The 19,180-nt window shown below is 34.7% G+C and overlaps 3 protein-coding genes and 1 long non-coding RNA gene across 8 annotated transcripts in view; all 4 read right to left on the bottom strand.

Annotated features, from left to right (window-relative positions):
- Positions 1-22: 22 nt before the first annotated feature.
- On the bottom strand, positions 23-3,958 carry LOC124439308. The gene is made up of 4 exons (XM_046989532.1): positions 3,691-3,958; positions 983-1,228; positions 329-449; positions 23-159 (listed from the first exon to the last, which is right to left on the bottom strand). The coding sequence occupies exons 2-4, from the start codon at positions 1,178-1,180 to the stop codon at positions 23-25; spliced, it is 456 nt and encodes a 151-aa protein (XP_046845488.1). The 5' UTR covers positions 1,181-1,228; positions 3,691-3,958.
- Positions 3,959-6,559: 2,601 nt separating this feature from the next.
- LOC124439622 (organic cation transporter protein-like) overlaps positions 6,560-19,180 on the bottom strand; it is a 43,956-nt gene continuing 31,335 nt past the window's right edge. The window contains exons 1-8 of one of the 2 annotated variants that reach the window (XM_046989905.1): positions 9,766-9,913; positions 9,438-9,634; positions 8,667-8,906; positions 8,326-8,460; positions 7,982-8,067; positions 7,795-7,906; positions 7,641-7,713; positions 6,560-7,550 (exon numbers count right to left, since the gene is read on the bottom strand). In XM_046989905.1, the coding sequence (XP_046845861.1) occupies positions 7,020-7,550; positions 7,641-7,713; positions 7,795-7,906; positions 7,982-8,067; positions 8,326-8,460; positions 8,667-8,906; positions 9,438-9,634; positions 9,766-9,771 (1,380 nt within the window). In that variant the 5' untranslated portion in view covers positions 9,772-9,913 and the 3' untranslated portion in view covers positions 6,560-7,019. Of the gene's footprint in view, positions 7,551-7,640; positions 7,714-7,794; positions 7,907-7,981; positions 8,068-8,325; positions 8,461-8,666; positions 8,907-9,437; positions 9,635-9,765; positions 9,914-19,180 lie in introns of those variants that run through there. The other variant, XM_046989903.1, reaches the window with a different exon arrangement.
- On the bottom strand, positions 9,908-12,051 carry LOC124439631. Its single transcript, XR_006946395.1, has 4 exons — positions 12,018-12,051; positions 10,886-11,116; positions 10,075-10,206; positions 9,908-9,992 (listed from the first exon to the last, which is right to left on the bottom strand). It is a non-coding gene; the product is annotated as an uncharacterized LOC124439631 (long non-coding RNA).
- LOC124439623 (organic cation transporter protein-like) lies at positions 13,113-19,145 on the bottom strand. Of its 4 annotated transcripts, XM_046989909.1 has the most exons (12): positions 19,040-19,145; positions 18,230-18,469; positions 16,949-17,080; positions 16,639-16,866; positions 16,293-16,489; positions 15,357-15,593; positions 15,085-15,219; positions 14,638-14,723; positions 14,429-14,540; positions 14,270-14,342; positions 13,876-14,116; positions 13,113-13,596 (listed from the first exon to the last, which is right to left on the bottom strand). In XM_046989909.1, exons 2-12 carry the CDS (start codon positions 18,422-18,424, stop codon positions 13,586-13,588), a joined length of 1,647 nt encoding a protein of 548 aa, XP_046845865.1. In that variant the 5' UTR covers positions 18,425-18,469; positions 19,040-19,145; the 3' UTR covers positions 13,113-13,585. The 4 variants fall into 4 exon arrangements, with proteins under 4 accessions (XP_046845865.1, XP_046845862.1, XP_046845863.1 ...); XM_046989906.1 differs by having other exon boundaries at positions 13,113-14,116; XM_046989907.1 differs by lacking the exon at positions 19,040-19,145 and adding an exon at positions 18,606-18,732 and having other exon boundaries at positions 13,113-14,116.

The following is a 19,180-nucleotide window of genomic DNA, read 5'->3' as shown; positions in this document are numbered from 1 at the left end:
TACAATATGCTGCACGTGTCGTTCATGTACTGCGCATGCTTGTGAATATTGATATATGGAAATAATTGATACGATGACAATTGTTCCCAACATCACTCCACAAAAATACAGCACAGTGGCAACGTTGCTTTTGTACATGTTGTCGCAAACAAGATTCCACTAAAAAAAATGCAAACATAAAAGGTATTTCATGAAGTATTGAGTTAATGAAGGCAATTGCTTGTTGAAGGAAGGACAACCATCTTCGCCTTTCTCCGGAAGGATTAATTTACATCGACTAAACTTATTTAATGATCTGCATTTTCAGACGGAAGAAGCTATAAATTACCTCTGAAATGATGGTTTTTCTTTCCCATGAAGATTATACGTCCAACCAAAAAGACAGGATGTTTTCTTGGTTTTATTAACCCATATGAAAGATGACATTGATCTTTGCCATTTTTACCATCCTTATCACAACATATACATAAAATATAGCAAAGTGTATAGTTAATTAACAAGCTTGCCATAGGTGCAAAATAGCTCCGCGCAAATTATACCGTAAACAATCAATAAATTCTTCTTTCACTAGATTTTAGTGGCTCTAAGGGAAAGCTAATAGATATGAGGGTTTTAATAGAGATAAACGTTTGTATAATTCAAACAAATCCTCACATCACCGTTAAATATATGTGTTGATCCAGTCTTCAATCTGTCCTTAGGCAGAAAAATTAAAGTAATAACGATATTTCCAAGCAGTAAGATCAACTACTGTTTTATCATCTCATCTGTTAAATACGTATATAAGATGTTTTCAATCGCCGCGACTAAACTGAATCTAATATTCGTTTGAAATTAAGCCAAAGATCTTTTTGTGGGACGCTTTTTTAAAAGTATTTTCTAAACCACTAATTATAAACTAATTGAACGTTGTGAAAATACACACCGCAAACTGGTTGTGATGGGCGTTTCCATAAAACAGGAAAATAAATTCATAACTTACATTTGGTATGGAGTATTTGATGCTTGTCGTCGAGGAGTTTGGGAGAAAACAGTGATGATCAGTTTTGGCGGCATAAAAAGCCATTCCCAGATGACCGAAGCAAGTGAATAGATAGGAACACGAGAGTATAGCACACAGCATGATCTGAAAACGTCCCGGTGATCCAATGGCATTTGTTAAATCTTCAACGGTTTTCATTATGTTGTTCAAAGGTAGATCCTATCCAGAGAGTCTTCTAACAGTGTCCTTGATGGAATAAACATATATGTTGATGAAAATGTGTTAAATTTTAGTGTTACTTACTTATATACATCATGTTATTCTTGCATTTTGAAAGCATTTACACTAAAGTAATCGTTTACATATGCAAAACCTTTACAACGTGAAATCGTTTGACAAAGACAACGTCAAGTAACTTCTTATCAATTCAACAGGTAGCGCTAAAGAGACACAGTTTGACTACGGTGATATTGTCATCAAAACTATATGTATTGTAATCAACCAGTAATCGAAACATCGAAACAAAGTAAAATTGATGGTGATTATCAAATTATATCCTGGCATGTAAGCCAATACAATGTCATTGATGCTAAGAGGGAAAGAATCGAAATCATTAAAAATATGAATCAATAAAAACTCCGAAGTCATTAACTTTTGAATTGAATGCGTCAATTGTGAATTCAACGTCTGAGCGCGTCTAACACTTTCTACTAGAGTATAATCAGAGTCGTTAGAAATACAAAGATATATGAGATAATTGAACACATTATCCGTTTGAATTTCATACAATAAGAGCGTGTAAATTCAACAACTGAAACAAGTCAAATCAATTTCGATATATTTAAATAGTCAACAGTCTAGCGCATTGCCTCACCATAATAAAACTTGAAAGATTATATTTCTCCTTTTGTTCGTCAGCAGCAAAAACCGGTTAAGACTTTAATAAAATCAAATCAGTAACCTAAGGCATCTGGAGATCACTTGAGCGTCATGGTTTAATTCAATACGTCACTCAGTCACTGACCGTAATCCAATCTTCGGAAGAAACCCTAACCTCGAGGCCGCATCATTGCCATGTGCAAAATTTAAAGATATAACAACAGCTGACGATACCAAGAATACGGGTTAAAAATACGGACCAACTTGGACCATTTACACTATTTTGAAACATCTTAATTCGAGAAATTGTGAAACAAAAATTTACCTAAGACTGGAACTTTTTCATCATTTATTTCGCACTCAACAGTTTAAAGTCCTGTTCAACGATACGATTGTTTAGGTTGCTTGTTCAGACGTTTCGATAGTTTTGTTGACGATTATATTCTTTTAGAAAATTATAGTCATGAAAGCAGTCATTTATTCTATTTAGAACATTTATCGATATATTTGCGTATTTTTATACTTGTTTTCAAGTCTTTTTCAAATCTTATTTCTCGCTTTAGCTCAAATTTGGGAAGTATAAAGGGTAAAAAGCTTTAGCCTAGTCGGCTTCCTTTGACGTTGTCGGATGAAAATAAAGCAAGTTCTATTTCTATCCGATTTTTGAGACTGACGGATCCAACCTGTCGGATGCTCACATTAAAAGCGTTCACACGATCCTTTTTTTGAGATCCGACAAAATGTACAAAAAGTGGCTCTAATTATCGCGTAAGGAAAGTGCGCATGAAAAGACGTGTTTGCAAATAGTGCGAAATACGATGGTTTATTCACTGATCTGGGGCAAGTTTCACGAAGGCCGAATAGCGCTATCCAATGATTACAATATTTATGAGCCCTTCAAACTGAAAGGGGTAAATCTACGATTTGATCTGAACAATCAATGAAATACAATATTGCTTCTAGAATTACACTATCTTAAAGAAAATATAACCCTTTTTTTATACAAGTTTGAAAAAATACAATTAAGTGGATATTGCTATCCAGGCTTCGTGCAACCGGCCCAAAAGACCTAGCAGTAGTTCCAAATCTGTAAATTGCCTTGAAAAGCGTATTTCACAATAGCAAACATACATTCATAACAGCTTAACATCAAAAAACTTGTGCATTAAGCAGACAGTCAATATTTTGTACGCATTGAATAACAAAAGACCTAAACTTTAGTAAACTACAAGTAAACTTCAATGATCATGGTAAACATCAGTCACAAAATTTAACCATTGAAGAGAAAATATCTAACCAAGCGGATGTGTTCAATGATGAAGAGTTTAATGAAACGAGTTTTTTAACTTTCGTTAGCGAGAATTACTTTTTGTTTGCAGAAACATAGTTGTCATATGCCTTTTTCCACTTATATGCATCAAATACTGCATGCATCCAGTAGAGGCAAAATCTAGAGTGCAGTGACGTAGCCAGATTGATGAAGATTTTTCCAATTTCAGATCAATGTAGCATTCTTTATTTCTTTAGAAGTCTATTCATTTCACAGTGAATGAAAACCAAAATCTTTTCATCACATATGTAAATAAACAGACTGGAAACGTTCATGCTTATTTGAAAAGAATTTTTTAAATAGATCAAAGTTTAATCGTGGCAATTTCTCTATTAAAATTCTTACATACAAAGAGTATACATGTTATACATACACATACTAAACTTTTATATGCATACTCCCGCTATTAGTGTTACTGTAAAAACTTTAATAATTTTTCAGCTATAACTATTCGTTTAGCTTAGTGCAAAATCAGACAGAAAGATTTCTGAATACATACCTAGCCTGCTGTGAACAGCACAGCCAAGAAACTTTGTCACTGCCTTTATATGGACGTCTGTTTCGAGTGATTTGATCCAGTGACTTGATCTAAGGAAATGAAGAAAAGTTGCCAAAATGAAAAGATCCAAAACGATGCTTCTTTTCAGGATATATCGATGAAAAGTACTCGTGAAATTTATATCTCGATAAAGTCGACTCGCCTGACTTGCACGGGTAACCTTAGCTCGATGAAAAAATCAGGAAAATTGCAATTACGTGTATTTTCTTGCGTCAGCAAAACAGCATCATATTGGATAACATCACGTAGCCATATAAACAAAAAACGGCAGGGCCACTTCGCAATAACGTGATCTACCGGCTTGGGGTTGCTATTGGTCAGAAAATGTAATTGATTGGTTTTATTTTGCCATGTACGATAAGATACACGATAGAATCACCCAACTGTTTCTTCCATGGTTTGTTCCGGATTAAATACTCTCCTATCGTCATATTTAATGTTAAAATAAATAAAGTTTTACCATGATGACATTTAACAAGCCAAGCCATTTGTATCGTCCAAATTGCACTCCGTTTTCAACACTTGTTCCAAAGCTATCATCAGAGTATATATATAATATATTAATCCTAAAACGGTTTTTAAATATGCTCATGAAAAACATGTGCGGACTGGTATCCCGAAGGTGCGAGTTCAAATCTCGTCCAAGTCACATGTTTTTCATGTGCATATTTAAAAACCGTGTTAGGATTAATATAATAAGTATTTTCAACACTTGTGTTATAAAGTTTTAATTCATTAAGGATAATGAAGTTCTTTTAACATCACAATATTTCGCGATTCCGTTTACAAAGTAACTTAACTTCTCAAGTAATTTAGCGATTAACAGCACATTTTTGGGATTCAAAGGAATTCTTTTGATTGCATAGAGGCCGTCCAATTTATTACGTACCTAAGCGTATATAAAACATTTCCGAATAATGTACAAAATTTCTTTCACATGACCAAAATATCGTCTATTTAAACGATGTATGTAATAAAAAGTTACCTTCACAACTGAAACAAATCCTCCTTTTCCCAAGCATTTGCAACACCTCAAATTCATTCCAAACTCTTGAATTTCTCGCAGCGTAGCCAAAAGAAATAGTCATCAAATTAGGAAACTCATCTCCATCATCACAGCAAATTTGATTTCTCCAGTGATCGTTTTCAGCGTCAACCTCATCTGAAGTGATGTCACTGCTTAAACCGTGCGACATGGGATTTGGAGAGATAAAAGGATGTCCAAGAAGCTGCTGTGCTAGGCATTGGTTACCGTTCTCCGAATATAGATATCTATACAAAGTATATGACATTAAAAGAAAGTAGCTATAAATTCTTCGTCACTTTAATGCTTGTTTTTCCTCATGATCTTAGTTTTTTCAAGTGGAAGCTTAGAGTGGAAGTTTTCAAGCATAGCTATCATTATTCTTTATGACACTGCAATTTAATGAAAAGGAACTTAGAAGTCCAAAACGAGATTTTAAATTTATCCAAAGGCCAAACTCTTTTCCCTCGACATTAGTTGACTTTTTAAAAAAAAATCTTTGCCTAAGTCAAAACAAAAAGTTGTAAGTTTAATGGTTTAAATGTTTGGAAACCTATCAATATTTATACCGCCATAAGCACAAATTCATCTTTAAACAAAAATCTTTTATCATGAAAAAGGACGATATGTTTGTCAATTCATTGTGAGGTGCACTGAATTGCCGTAGGACCAAGCCAATGCTTTCTTATGCCTTAAGTTTACGTCAATTTAATTAATGAAGATAGTTGTAAACTTGTAATAAGCTTGAAGACATACACCCGTCGTGTATGTCGTCTGCATGCTCTGTGATATTTTTGATTAAAATAGAATTTGTATTACAACAGCAAAGGTTTCTTCACCGTAGATTTTCTTTTCATTAATATATATGCATTCCACAAAACGCGAAAGTATACTTTTCAATCAAATACGTTATGGATTTAACATTGAGCATTTCCTGGTGGCATGGTTAGCACTATTTTCCACCCAGCAAACCGCCCTTTACTTTGAAATATAATATTTTACACAATATAATATTTTACGCAATCTAATATTTTACACAATATAATATTTTATATAATATTTTACACAATCGTCGAAAAACGACATTTTCCAGCCTGGATTATAAGTTTATAACTTAAGGTGGTTGCATGAAAATTTATACTGCAACATTTATCTCTAAATATTTTCATATGTTGATATTAAAAACTGTATTATAAAAAGATAAAATTACTCGCCATCTCAAAACGACCTAGCACCAGTGCATGCATGGTTTCCTTTTAGCTTTTGGTTCTTTCCCATTAGCCGCCATCTTTAATTTATTTCCGATTGTGTAAAGTAAAGGGCGGTTTGCTGGGTGGAAAATAGTGCTAACCTGGTGGCATCCATGTTTTTGACAACTGGTTCCAGGCCCCCGTTTCTCCACCAGGTAATTTATTAGAACTCAATGGCCGGGTGTCTGTTTGGCGTGCCATAGTAGTGCTCTAGGATCCCAGATTTAGTCGCAGACGGCTCTCTTCCAGCGTGCAGTGAGTTTAGCCCTTCGTCTTTCTCAGGTGTCTGATGGACGGAAGCTTGCTATTGACATCTACCTCCCCTATTAAGTGGCGCTTCGTTTTAGAGGGGGGGCGTCTTCTCCCATCGGAACGTTGGACCGTAAACGGGATCTTTGGCTTTCGAAATTTATCTATTTGTTTATAAAGAGTTCTACTCGTGAAATAAACTAGAATATTCATCATAATCACATAACTCGTTCGTCGACTGTTTCATGTATAATAAATGCATGCACGGTATGAAAATCAAACCATGTTACAATAAAATATGATTATATTTAAATACTATTTGTTAAAAAAAGCAAAAAAAAAATACATTACCAAAAGCAATGGTATGCAAATTTGAATTGTCTCCTATGCAAACTACACATACAGTTAAAGTTTTTTAAATCACTTTGTACATCATATGCACATCATGATCCTAAATATTTGAATTCAATCAATTTTTGTGTTGGTATTTCAACGTTTCACGTTCGTGTGTAAACGTTCTACGTTCATGTCAAGCAATCATACGCGAGATTCCTTGTAAATCTAATGCATCCTATATTCCTATCATACGATTATTTTGAATAGAGTTCCTCCGATTATTTCCATGAATACGCAAGAATCCCCAACTACACTCCAGCGATCATCAAATCCTGGTGAATAGTCTTTGCAGAAACTTATTTATATCTTTATGGTTTTATTGCTTTGTATTGTTTGTCTTCCTCTAGTCTTCATGCTACATTGCTTGAGTTTGTCTTGTCCTTTTCTTTAATAGTTTCAGGAAGTTCAACATTCACTGTCTCTGATATCACTGTTAAAGAAGATCCTGTCACATTTCTTGAGTTTGTCTTGACCTCTCTTTCAGTAGAGTCAGGAAGTTCAACATTCACTGTCCCTGGCATCACTGTGAGAGAAGATCCTGCCACATTTCTTGAGTTTGTCTTGACCTCTCTTTCAGTAGAGTCAGGAAGTTCAACATTCACTGTCCCTGGCATCACTGTAAGAGAAGATCCTGCCACATTTCTTGAGTTTGTCTTGACCTCTCTTTCAGTAGAGTCAGGAAGTTCAACATTTTCTGTCTTCGACATTATTGTGAGAGAAGATCCTGCTACTTTGTTTGACTCTGTCTTTTTGTGTACTTCTTCAATAGTTTCAGGAAGTTTAACATTCAGAGTCTCTGGCATTGCTCTCAGGGACAGCCCAGCAAGGAGAGCAAAACTTCCAAAAATAACATAAGGCACCGATTCATACGTGTAGCTGCCCTAAAAACATCATGAAAATGGACACAAATAAAGATATCGTCAAGGAATAAAAGTATTTAGTTCTATGTATTATATGCAGGTTATACTAACAATCAGGTTGATTTGTGGAGCTAAAATATAGCCAACCCTTGCACCAAACATACAAAAACCGAAACCAACACTTCTGAAAAGATTTTTAAAAAAAGTAATTAATAAAGCAATGAAATGTCAATACACATATACAAAACAATGTTCGAAATTATACCTTACAACTGTTGGAAACAGCTCGGCTGTATAAATAAGCATGACAGCTACGTCTCCAGCTAAACACATCCGTCCAAACAGAGATAGGGATGTTCGCAGGGAATCAAGAGACTCTTAAAGGGAGAAAATTCTTCGGATAAGAAACAAAATAAGAATGCGGTGTAAGTTAACTTGGACAAAATATTTACCATTGTTATTTCGTAGAACGGCAGAAGCCAAACACGCTATACCAGCAAAAACCAATAAAGGGCTTGCAATGTTTTTACGACCCCATCTACACGATGAAAAATAATAACACAAATTTATCTTGAGTAAAAAGTCCCAATCAGACTTCGCGTTGCCTTTTTAACAAATAAAGTTTTCCATTTGTTTGTGCCCCATGATCTTTAAAGAACGCTATTTTCACAGAGTTAAAACGGTAATAAATTTCTTTACATGCCCATGAAAACCACCCATTACCCACTGTGTCCTCCTCCACACAAATTCTCGATACTCCATTACATCCTGACTATACTAAGTATTTCATAGATACCTGTCAAGGATGAGCATTATTATAACGAAAATGACGACCTCCAAAGCGCCTCCAATAAAGAAATTAAGATATTTATTTCCAGCAAGTTTTGAATTCTCAAGTGTCAGGCCATAATAAGCAAGCATAATGGAATTCCTAAACGACATAAAAAAATTTAAGGAGATGTCTTTATCCTCATCAAGATGACTACATGTCATCAAAACCACCATATGGTATAAAGATGGAGACTGGGGTTATTTTTGTGCCCGCGTTATTTTTCTCTGACGTCACTAGATAAAGTGATATGGTGATACCACCGAACTGTATATAGATAAATGGAAGACTTGTCTCAGAAAACCTACCAGACAAAAACTGCTATCGCCAATCGCTTTCTCAGCTCACGTGATTTCAACAGATCAAAAAACGTGTAAGCTTTCTTGGAACACAAGTCATCTTTGTTAATATTTATGGAATGAGCGATGTCGTCGAATAACTCACGAGGAAAACTCAATTTGTTAAACTTTGTTATCCTTTCAACAACAGCCTTTGCATCGTCAACTTTATTTTGTGTAAGCAACCAACGAAAGGACTCCGGTAAAAACCTATAGAAAAAATTATCGCGGTTTTATGTCGGAGGATCGTTCGTTTGCATTGCAAACCGTGCGTTGTAATTGCTTGGTAAAGTATTATGACGATAATTTTTCTCTAAATTTTTTCTTGCAGTTAGCAATACAAAGATTATAGTTGCAAAAGGTTGTAAGAACACAACGAGTATGCAAGGTTCCCAGTAAATCCACACAGACATCGTGTGTATGCAAGGTTCCCAGTAAATCCACACAGACATCGTGTGTATGCAAGGTTCCCAGTAAATCCCCACAGACATCGTGTGTACGAATTACGATGTGGCTGATCTTAAGCCATGTAGCATACATGTCATTAAAATCGTGCATTTTTAATTCAATGAAATTTTCCTTTGCAAGTTGCATAAAACTGCAAACTGTTTGATGACCTTAAAACTCACTATGAGTTAAATTGGTTTCGTCACGTGTTTGAAAACTTCATTATCGTATTATCCCCATGTTTATGACGTCAAAAAAAAGCAATGGGCAAACATTTACTACACCAATACTAACCAGATCAAAGGTAATTGTACCAACACACAGGCAGTTGTAAATAAATGGATATTTCTCCAATCTTGCAACACAAAGGATATAAGAGCAAGAATCATAACACCAATACCCCAGAATAATGCATTGACTAGCGTAAATGTCGTTCGATATTTACAGGCGAAAAGCTCAATTGATATGATGTATGATATTGATTGTAATCCCTAAAAAAGCAAAAAATTAAATATCTAATGGAACAGTTAAAATCAACACAATTTGTAAGGCAAATTACATACAATGAGATTTGTAAAATATTCGTTATATCATTAAGTTAATCAAATCATCATCAACAAACCTCCATGAGAAACCCAAGGGCAAAACGACAAAGTACAAAAACGATGTAGTTATTGGTGAAGAAAATGACAATGCCCACAATGAAAGGTGAAAAAGTTGTTACCAGAAACACAGGTTTCTTCCAAATTTATCTGACAGCTGACCAAATAGTACTCCTAACATCATTCCACAACTATATAGTACAGTGGCAATGTTACTTTTGTAAACGTCATCACAGACAAGATCCCACTAGAAAAACAAACGAACTTAACGTAAACATATAAGATAGACATAAAACGTTCATAATTATTTCCATATAAAGCAACCTTACCTCTGAAATAATTGTTGTTTCTCTACCAGAAAGATTATATGTCCAACCATGAGTACAGGATATTTTCGTAGTTTTATTGACGTCGGAATAAAGATGACAGCGATCTAAGACTTCTTTGCCGTTTTCTTTTATCTAATTATAAGACAAGACTTAAAGGCTGGTTTTCATATTACTTAAAATTGACTATCATAACATTGCGTAATATTGCGTAATATTGCATAATCCGAAATACAAAAGCCAAAATCATAATTGAAATATTTCTTTTCTTTACCACGACAATTACGATTATGCTATGGAAGTCATATGGAAATTTGAATTCGAGACAATTCTACCACAATACAACAACGTTTCAGTTATCGATGACGAGAAATGAGCTATGACGAATTATATCAAATCAAAATCAGCCTTTTAAGCGCAAAATCGGAAAAATAAATACATGCAGTAACTGATATCTGCATGATACAAGTTTTTAAAGACATATGAAATGATATTACAACAACACAGTACACATAAAGTTGACCAATTAAGTAATGACTTAAAGTAAATAGTTTGAACCCGGAGTGTCGTTACATGTTTGTAGATGTAGATCGTCCAGGTTAGTAGAGTCCTGAGAAGGACTGTTTTTTTGTTGACTGACGTTTCGACAACCTTAGCGGTAGTTATCTTATCTTTGATTAATTTGACTCTGAAGATGACTACTGCTAAGTTTGTCGAAACGTCAGTCAACAACAACAAAAACAGACCTTCTCAGAACTCTACTAACCTGGACAATCTACATCTACAAACACGTAAGTAATGACTTCTTACTTACTGTCGGTATGAAATCATTAATGTTCGTTGAGGAGTTTGAAGAAGACAGTGATGATCAGTTTCCGCAGCATAAAAAGCCATTCCAAGATGACCCCAGCTGACGAAGAAAGACGAGACAGACACCATTAAACATAACACAACTTGAAATCGTCCAGGTGATCCTATAGCGATAGCTAAATCTTCCGTTGTTGCCATCTTTTAACTTAATAAAACCAAATCTCTCGATAATTCCCTGTGTTAAAGTAAAAAGAATCATGAAGACAAACGTCAATAAAGACAAGAGACTTAGAAGTTATAATGCATGCAACGCATGTATATTCCAGGAAGTTGAGTAATTCGAATAAACAAAATGATAACACATCATGGAAAGATTTCATCTCGATTTTCCATGTAAGAAAGAAAGAAAAAAACACTCACCAAAGTCTGCGTTGAAATATTTACAGTAAATATCCAGTAGCAATCTATTGTACTTTGAAGGATGATTAAAATAATTTTATACTATAACATTGTCATATTGACCAACTACAGTGATTTTTTTGTTTAAAACCAACGACTGAATCAATTGCATAATTGACATGCAGGTATAGATAACATCGAGATATCTGCAGTGCACGGTATGTATAAAAAAGGAGATCTTTCGAAATTAAACTATTGTTAAAAATTAACCCATTGTTTTAGTTTCAATGTATGATTATGCTAAACCAGGGGGGGTGCGTGGCAATACATCCTAAGATACGTGCAAATATTACATAACATAGAAAAATATGCACACAGAAAAACACGCGCGTATCTGCGCGTGAGAAATTCACAGGAGAATCTGCACAATAATAATGTGTCCGTTGTATTGAAATTTTTAACAATTGGCCAATTTTTTTAAAGGTCTCCTTTCCATCAAATCACATTTAAGATACTTCAAAAATACACACAAACATGTTTCTCGTTTGAATGTATCGTAAAAACGAAAACATAGGGTGATATAGGACAATAGTCTTTCATAAGTATTTATATTATTTGATGAAAAAAAAACAACACAAAAATACATAGATAAATGCAATGGCACGCCAGTTAGAAGTGCTAACTACACATAGAGTTGCAGTTTTTAAATACACCCTTGTATATTAAGTATATCCTACCCCTGAATAGTTGAAATCCATTGAATCACGATTTTCAAGGTTTCTTACTTTAGTAGAGCTTGCGTTCGCGCTAAATTTAGCACGATAAAAACTCGTTGTTCTGTAGTTAGTTGAGTCATTCGTAATCGAACTGGTTATGTAAAGGTTAGAGCATGATCACGTGTGTTCTATGGGATTAAGAGTCCCGAGAATTAGATAGAACTTCACGAGGGCCCTCGTGAATTTCTATTTAGAGAATACTAATAAGGAAATGAAAAATAAAAAACAATTTCTAAATTAGTATTCTCTACATAGAGAATACTAATGAGCTATTGTACTTATTGTTTTCCCTCCATCTGGGGATTTTCTAAGAGCCTTAAAGCCCATATCAATTCATGAATTGTAGGCACTTTGAGATTTAGAACATCAAAATACCGGATGCTGATTGACCAAGTGGCTTTGGTCATGTTCTAAGTTCAGTTTATGTATAACATCTAAACATCAATGCACTAAAACAATATCCCCAACAAGCGTCAGTTTTGGTCATATGCGAAAAGCTATGCTGCTTGTGAAAGTCACATGACATATCACATAGTCTGACGATTGATGAAATTCGCAGAAATATCAAATTAACTAGAAACAATTTAGGATACACTAACTATCAGATTGATTTCTGGAGCTAAAACATAGCCAACCCTTGTACCAAACAGAGCAAAACCGAAACCAACCCTTCTGAAATAACATTAAAAAGTAATTAACGAAGCAAACAAATCAATACAATACACGTACATGATGCAACAGCAATCTATCGTACATGAAAAACAGTGACTAATGATTAAAATAACATCATAACGTTGATACGTTCACCAACAACAGTATGCTATTGTTTAAAACCAACACTGGAACAATTTGAGAGTATATGGGATAAATTTCAAATGTTGACACACGTGACTACATCTATACGACTTATACATGATTAATTTTTATTCCAGATCGGCCTTGCGTTCATTCGGTTCCCCCATCATCACATACAATTTGCATCTTTTTTCCAAAGCGATTCGACTCAGCTGTGAAAGTGGTATGAAAACCAAACCATGTAACATTAAAATACACGAATTTCAGAACATGAGAATGAAATATCATATTATATTTAAATACTGTTTGATAAAAAAAGCAAAATACAAAAATACATTACCAAAAGCAATGGTATGCAAATTTGAATTGTCTCCTAGGCAAACTACACATACAGTTGAAGTTTTTTAAATCACTCTGTACATCATATGTACATCATGAACCTAAATATTTGAATTCATCCAATTTTTGTGTTGGTATTTCAACGTTTCACGTTCGTGTGTAAACGTTCTACGTTCATGTCAAGCAATCATACGCGAGATTCCTTTAAATCTAATGCATCCTATATTCCTATCAATTGATTATTTTGAATAGAGTTCCAGCGATTATTTCCATGGATACACAAGAATCAACAACTACACCCCAGCGATCATCAAGTCCTGGTGAATAGTCTTTGCAGAAACTTATTTATATTTTTATGGTTTTATTGCTTTATATTGTTTGTCTTCCTCTTGTCTTCATGCTACATTTCTTGAGTTTGTCTTGACCTCTCTTTCAGTAGAGTCAGGAAGTTCAACATTCACTGTCTCTGGCATCACTGTGAGAGAAGATCCTGCCACATTTCTTGAGTTTGTCTTGACCTCTCTTTCAGTAGAGTCAGGAATTTCAACATTCACTGTCCCTGGCATCACTGTAAGAGAAGATCCTGCCACATTTCTTGAGTTTCTCTTGACCTCTCTTTCAGTAGAGTCAGGAATTTCAACATTCACTGTCTCTGGCATCACTGTGAGAGAAGATCCTGCCACATTTCTTGAGTTTGTCTTGACCTCTCTTTCAGTAGAGTCAGGAAGTTCAACATTTTCTGTCTTTGACATTATTGTGAGAGAAGATCCTGCTACTTTGTTTGACTCTGTCTTTTTGTGTACTTCTTCAATAGTTTCAGGAAGTTTAACATTCAGAGTCTCTGGCATTGCTCTCAGGGACAGCCCAGCAAGGAGAGCAAAACTTCCAAAAATAACATAAGGCACCGACTCATACGTGTAGCTGCCCTAAAAACATCATGAAAATGGACACAAATATAAAGATTGTCAAGGAATAAAAGTATGTATTTCTCTGTATAATATGTAACAGCAATCTATGGTGGTTTCAATACACAACAATTCAATAAACACATAATCTGAAAGGATAAAGGTTATACTAACAATCAGGTTGATTTGTGGAGCTAAAATATAGCCAACCCTTGCACCAAACATAGAAAAACCGAGACCAACACTTCTGAAAAGATTTTTAAAAAAAGTAATCAATGAAACAATGAAATGTCAATACAATACACATATACAGAAAAATGTTCGAAACCCTACCTTACAACTGTTGGAAATAACTCGGCTGTATAAATGAGCATGACGGCCATGTCCCCAGAAAGACACATCCGTCCAAACAGAGATAGGGATGTTCGCAGGGGATCAAGAGACTCTTAAAGGAGAAAATTCTTTGGATAACAAACAAAATAAGAATGCCATGCAAGGTGGGTTTCTCTGTTTAAGAATTTTTACTTGGGAGAAATATTTACCATTGTTATTTCGTAGAGCGACAGAAACCAAACACGCTATACCAGCAAGTATCAAAAAAAGACCAGCAAGTTTCCTGCGACCACATCTGCATGATGGAAAAAAACGAGACTGATAAAAAGTGGATCTTTCATAATTGATAGACAAAGTCCACGTGAGATTTTTAACAGATCAAGATATCCAAACGGCTACCATTAAATGTTTTCTTTTCAAAAAAGTCCAACAAGGTTTTTTGTTGCCATTTCTACATTACATGATTGTCAAGACATTTAAAGATTATGAAAACAATTTTTTAAACCTATATTTTTAAGGAAGAGTCAGTACTGTATTTTTCGTAGCATCTGTCGTCAAACGACCTATATCCTTCAAGGAAGCCAATGTGTCCCCTTCATAGAATCTCTCGAAACTTCTCTATTACTTCCTGATTATATAAAGTATTACAACGATACCTGTGAAAGATGAACATTATTATAACGACGATGACGACCTCTAAAACGCCACCAATAAAGAAATTAAGATATTTATTGCCAGCAAGTTTTGAATTTTCGAGTGTCAGGCCAACATATGTAAGCACGATTGAATTCCTAAATGACAATGAAAAATTATAGGAAAATATCTATTTTTCTTGCTTATCAAAACATACATAAATATAACAGTGATATTCGCCACCTCTGCTCGCTTCTGGTGAAACTACATCCATACATCAATGTTTTACACTTACCAAACAAAAGCTGCTATCAACAATCGCTTTCTTAGTTCACGTGACTTCAACAGATCAAAAAACGTGTAAACTCTCTTGGAACGCAAGTCATCCTTGTCATTCACCGAATGAGCGACGTCGTCAAATATCTCACGAGGAAAACGCAACTTGTTAAACTTTGTTATCCTTTCAACTACAGCCCTTGCATCGTCAACTTTATTTTGTGTAAACAACCAACGAAAGGACTCCGGTAAAAACCTATAGAAAAAAATGTCGACGAATTTTAAGTTGGTGACGTTACCCAGTACCCACGTTACACAGGAAAAGGTGCAATGTGATTGGCTAGTTAAGTGATCTGACGACTTTTTTAGTTATTTTTCTTTATTGCCGTGCATGAATTCATAGCAAAACTCCTTAATTTCCTTAATTCGTAAGTCTTAAGCCATATAACGCATAGGTCAATGAGCCATGCAACATTTTACTGCGGAAATTTTGCATATTAGGTTGATGACATCCATTCTACCTTTCGCCATGGTTAGAAATTTCTTTAAAAACACTTTCATTGCCTTTAGTCAAGTTTATAAATAGGTGTATCTGTCTTCTACAAATGATGATACAAACCTAAAACTATTGCAACATCAAGCGTTCACATATAGTCGTAATTGTTGTGGTTTTGTGAACTTTTTTATGTCAGCATCTAACTTCTGTGAAGTTGATGTTGCCTTTTTGTGAAATTGAACAATTAAACATGATTCAACTTTAACAAAAGTTTCCAATTTGCATGTTTGTGACAAAATTACAACAATGACGGAGTGCATTCAGATATAATTGCAATTTGTAGATCTTCATCGCCCATAGAAGTACAGCAAGCGCAACTATTAGTAAACTCGGCTTTATTATCGACGTTCGTGACGTAAGAAAAGGCAATGGGCGAGAATTCATTATACCAATACTAACCAGATCAAAGGCACTTGTACCAACACACAGGCAGTTGTAAATAGATGGATCTTTCTCCAATCTTGCAACACAAAGGATATAAGAGCAAGAATCATAACACCAATACCCCAGAATAACGCATTAAATAGCGTGAATGTCGTTCGATATTTACTGGCAAAAAGTTCAATTGGTATGACGTACGACATTGATTGTAAACCCTAAAAAGTAAGAATTTCAAAAGAAAGTCAAATACAGAAAACTTGAAACGTCCCATGGCACAATTAAAGTCTACAAGGCAAATTACATACAATGAGATTTGTAAAATACTCGTTATATCATTAAGTTAATCATATCATCATCAACAAACCTCCACGAGAGAGCCAAGGACAAAACGACAAAATACAAAAACGATGTAGTTATTAGTGAAGAAAATGACAATGCCCACTATGACATGTGAGAAAGTTGTAAACAGAAATACAGGTTTTCTTCCAAATTTATCTGACAGCTGACCAAATAGTATTCCTAACATCATTCCACAACTAAATAGTACAGTGACAATGTTACTTTTGTAAACGTCATCACAGACAAGATCCCACTAGAAAAACAAATGAACTTAACGTAAACATATAAGATAGACATAAAACGTTCATAATTATTTCCATATAAAGTAACCTTACCTCTGAAATAATTGTTGTCTCTCCGTCAGAAAGATTATAGGTCCAACCATGAGTACAGGATATTTTCGTAGTTTTATTGACGTCGGAATAAAGATGACAGCGATCTAAGACTTCTTTGCCGTTTTCCTTTATCTAAATGTAAGACAAGACTTTCATATAACATAACGCATCTTAAATCACTGTCATGATTTGCTGTACTTCTTTGCCCATGCACAACCAGAAAAACAACATTTCAGAGGCTCAATTGCAATGTATGAAAAATAATGGCCATTTTCGTACTGGAGAAGGATCATCGGTCTAAGTATAAACACAAGACGAGCGATCTACAAGAACTACACATCGAAGAACTTAACAATGTCGTCCACAGTCCTTCTTTATACTTACAGTTAGATAATGCGTCAAGACCGAACTATCCATGCAAATTCCTCTATATAGACGAACTATTCAGATAATTCGTCTTGACAGATGATTCGTCAGTGTGCCAGTATTTACACGCAGACGAACTAGAAGAAGAACTATGTTTTGCTTGCCCAAGTTCGTTCACACGGATGATCCGTCTCCTGTCTAAATCGAGCCATTAGTATCTAGTTTTCGCAACAATAGCTATGCACAGTAACTGATGTCGGCATTCAATTAAAATATTAAAAAGACAATTCATTTTTTGAGGTGAATAATCAAACGACATATCTACATAATAATGAATATAAGGCCATGGGCCAATGTGTTCAAAAATAACTTTTGCTGCACACTTCTCACAACTAACTTCTTTCATAATATTATAAAGAATAATGCAAAATGAAGTAATCAATGTGGCCCCATACGATAAGTGTGTACAATAAGCAGAAATTTACGTTTTATCTACGATGACGTCATCAATAGTTATCTAATCGAAAAATTTTGCGAATTTGATAAAAATTCTCAGTACCATTATATAGACTTGTAAAAGATGAGTAAAAAAGTATATTACACCGTTTACTTTCAGTCAATCGTTTATGATGTATCGACGAATGTTTTTTACCATGATGCTGACTCAGCATTTTCAGATCTTATTATATACCTTAGCCAGACCCGCCAAATTGTCCTGTTTTTTCTCGGCTGTCGCCTAAATCTTCAAACAAATCTTTAGATGACCAGATTTGCAATCACTTTAACCCGTTTTAAATTTTGCTACGACATGATTTTGGTAAAATATTTTTGCACGAATCAACATCAAATGAGTATAATTTGAGAATCGTTTTCACCAACACATTGACGGAAAAAAACTTCTTAGTTCTTACTTACAGTCGGTATGAAATCATCAATGTTCGTCGAGGAGTTTGGAAGAAGACAGTGATGATCAGTCTCCGCAGCATAAAAAGCCATTCCAAGATACCCCCAGCTGACGAAGAAAGACGAAACAGACACCATTAAACATAACACAACTTGAAATCGTCCAGGCGATCCTATAGCGATAGCTAAATCATCCGCTGTCGCCATCTTTTAACCTGAAAACCAACGCTCTCGATGACTTGCTGCTGTAAACTAAAAAGATTATAAAAGATAAAAAGTATTTTAGACATTCAATAGACGTATTTTGTATGGCCTTGAGTAATTATACATTGACAAAATTTCAACACGGTATGGGAAGATTTCTTTTCGAAGCAAACGAAACACTCACCAAATTGCGTGTCTAAGATTTTATAGTAAATATTCAATGGTGATCAAAAGAACATTAAAGTTCCAGAGTGACGATTGATAAAAACGATCTTGAGACTGTCATATAGACCGACAACGGCGAACTTTTGTTCAAAACCAATGACTTGAATCATCTGCATAACTTAAGTAATTATCAATTGTATGTAGAAAGGATTCAGATTTTGGCTAATATACGTTTCAGAAATAAACGAAAAGATAAACTGTCTCATTTGAAAGTTTAGTAACGTAAAGACGATAACTACGCAGGTGTATAAAAGAAATTATAGCCCTCTTGAAATAACTAGACGTTTAGATTTTGCATAAATTCAGTGGCAATTTGTAGCAGGGGAAGCGTAAACACGATTGAAATAAATTTTATGCGCTGGATGTATAAAATGCAGTAGCTATAATTCTTACTTTCTTTAAGCAGTTTCTTAAGGGCTGTTTATCAGATGAATCTTCTTCAGTAACTTCACAATGGTCTGATATAATAAGTACGAACAAGTTCAAACTTTTCTCAAGGCTCAACACTGTTCAGTAACACTCAACACTCCTCAA

Source organism: Xenia sp. Carnegie-2017, unplaced genomic scaffold (assembly GCF_021976095.1).
Source record: "Xenia sp. Carnegie-2017 unplaced genomic scaffold, XeniaSp_v1 HiC_scaffold_19, whole genome shotgun sequence".
In the NCBI taxonomy this organism is placed as follows: Eukaryota; Metazoa; Cnidaria; class Anthozoa; order Malacalcyonacea; family Xeniidae; genus Xenia; species Xenia sp. Carnegie-2017.
This window is presented reverse-complemented; position numbering and strand designations above follow the sequence as displayed.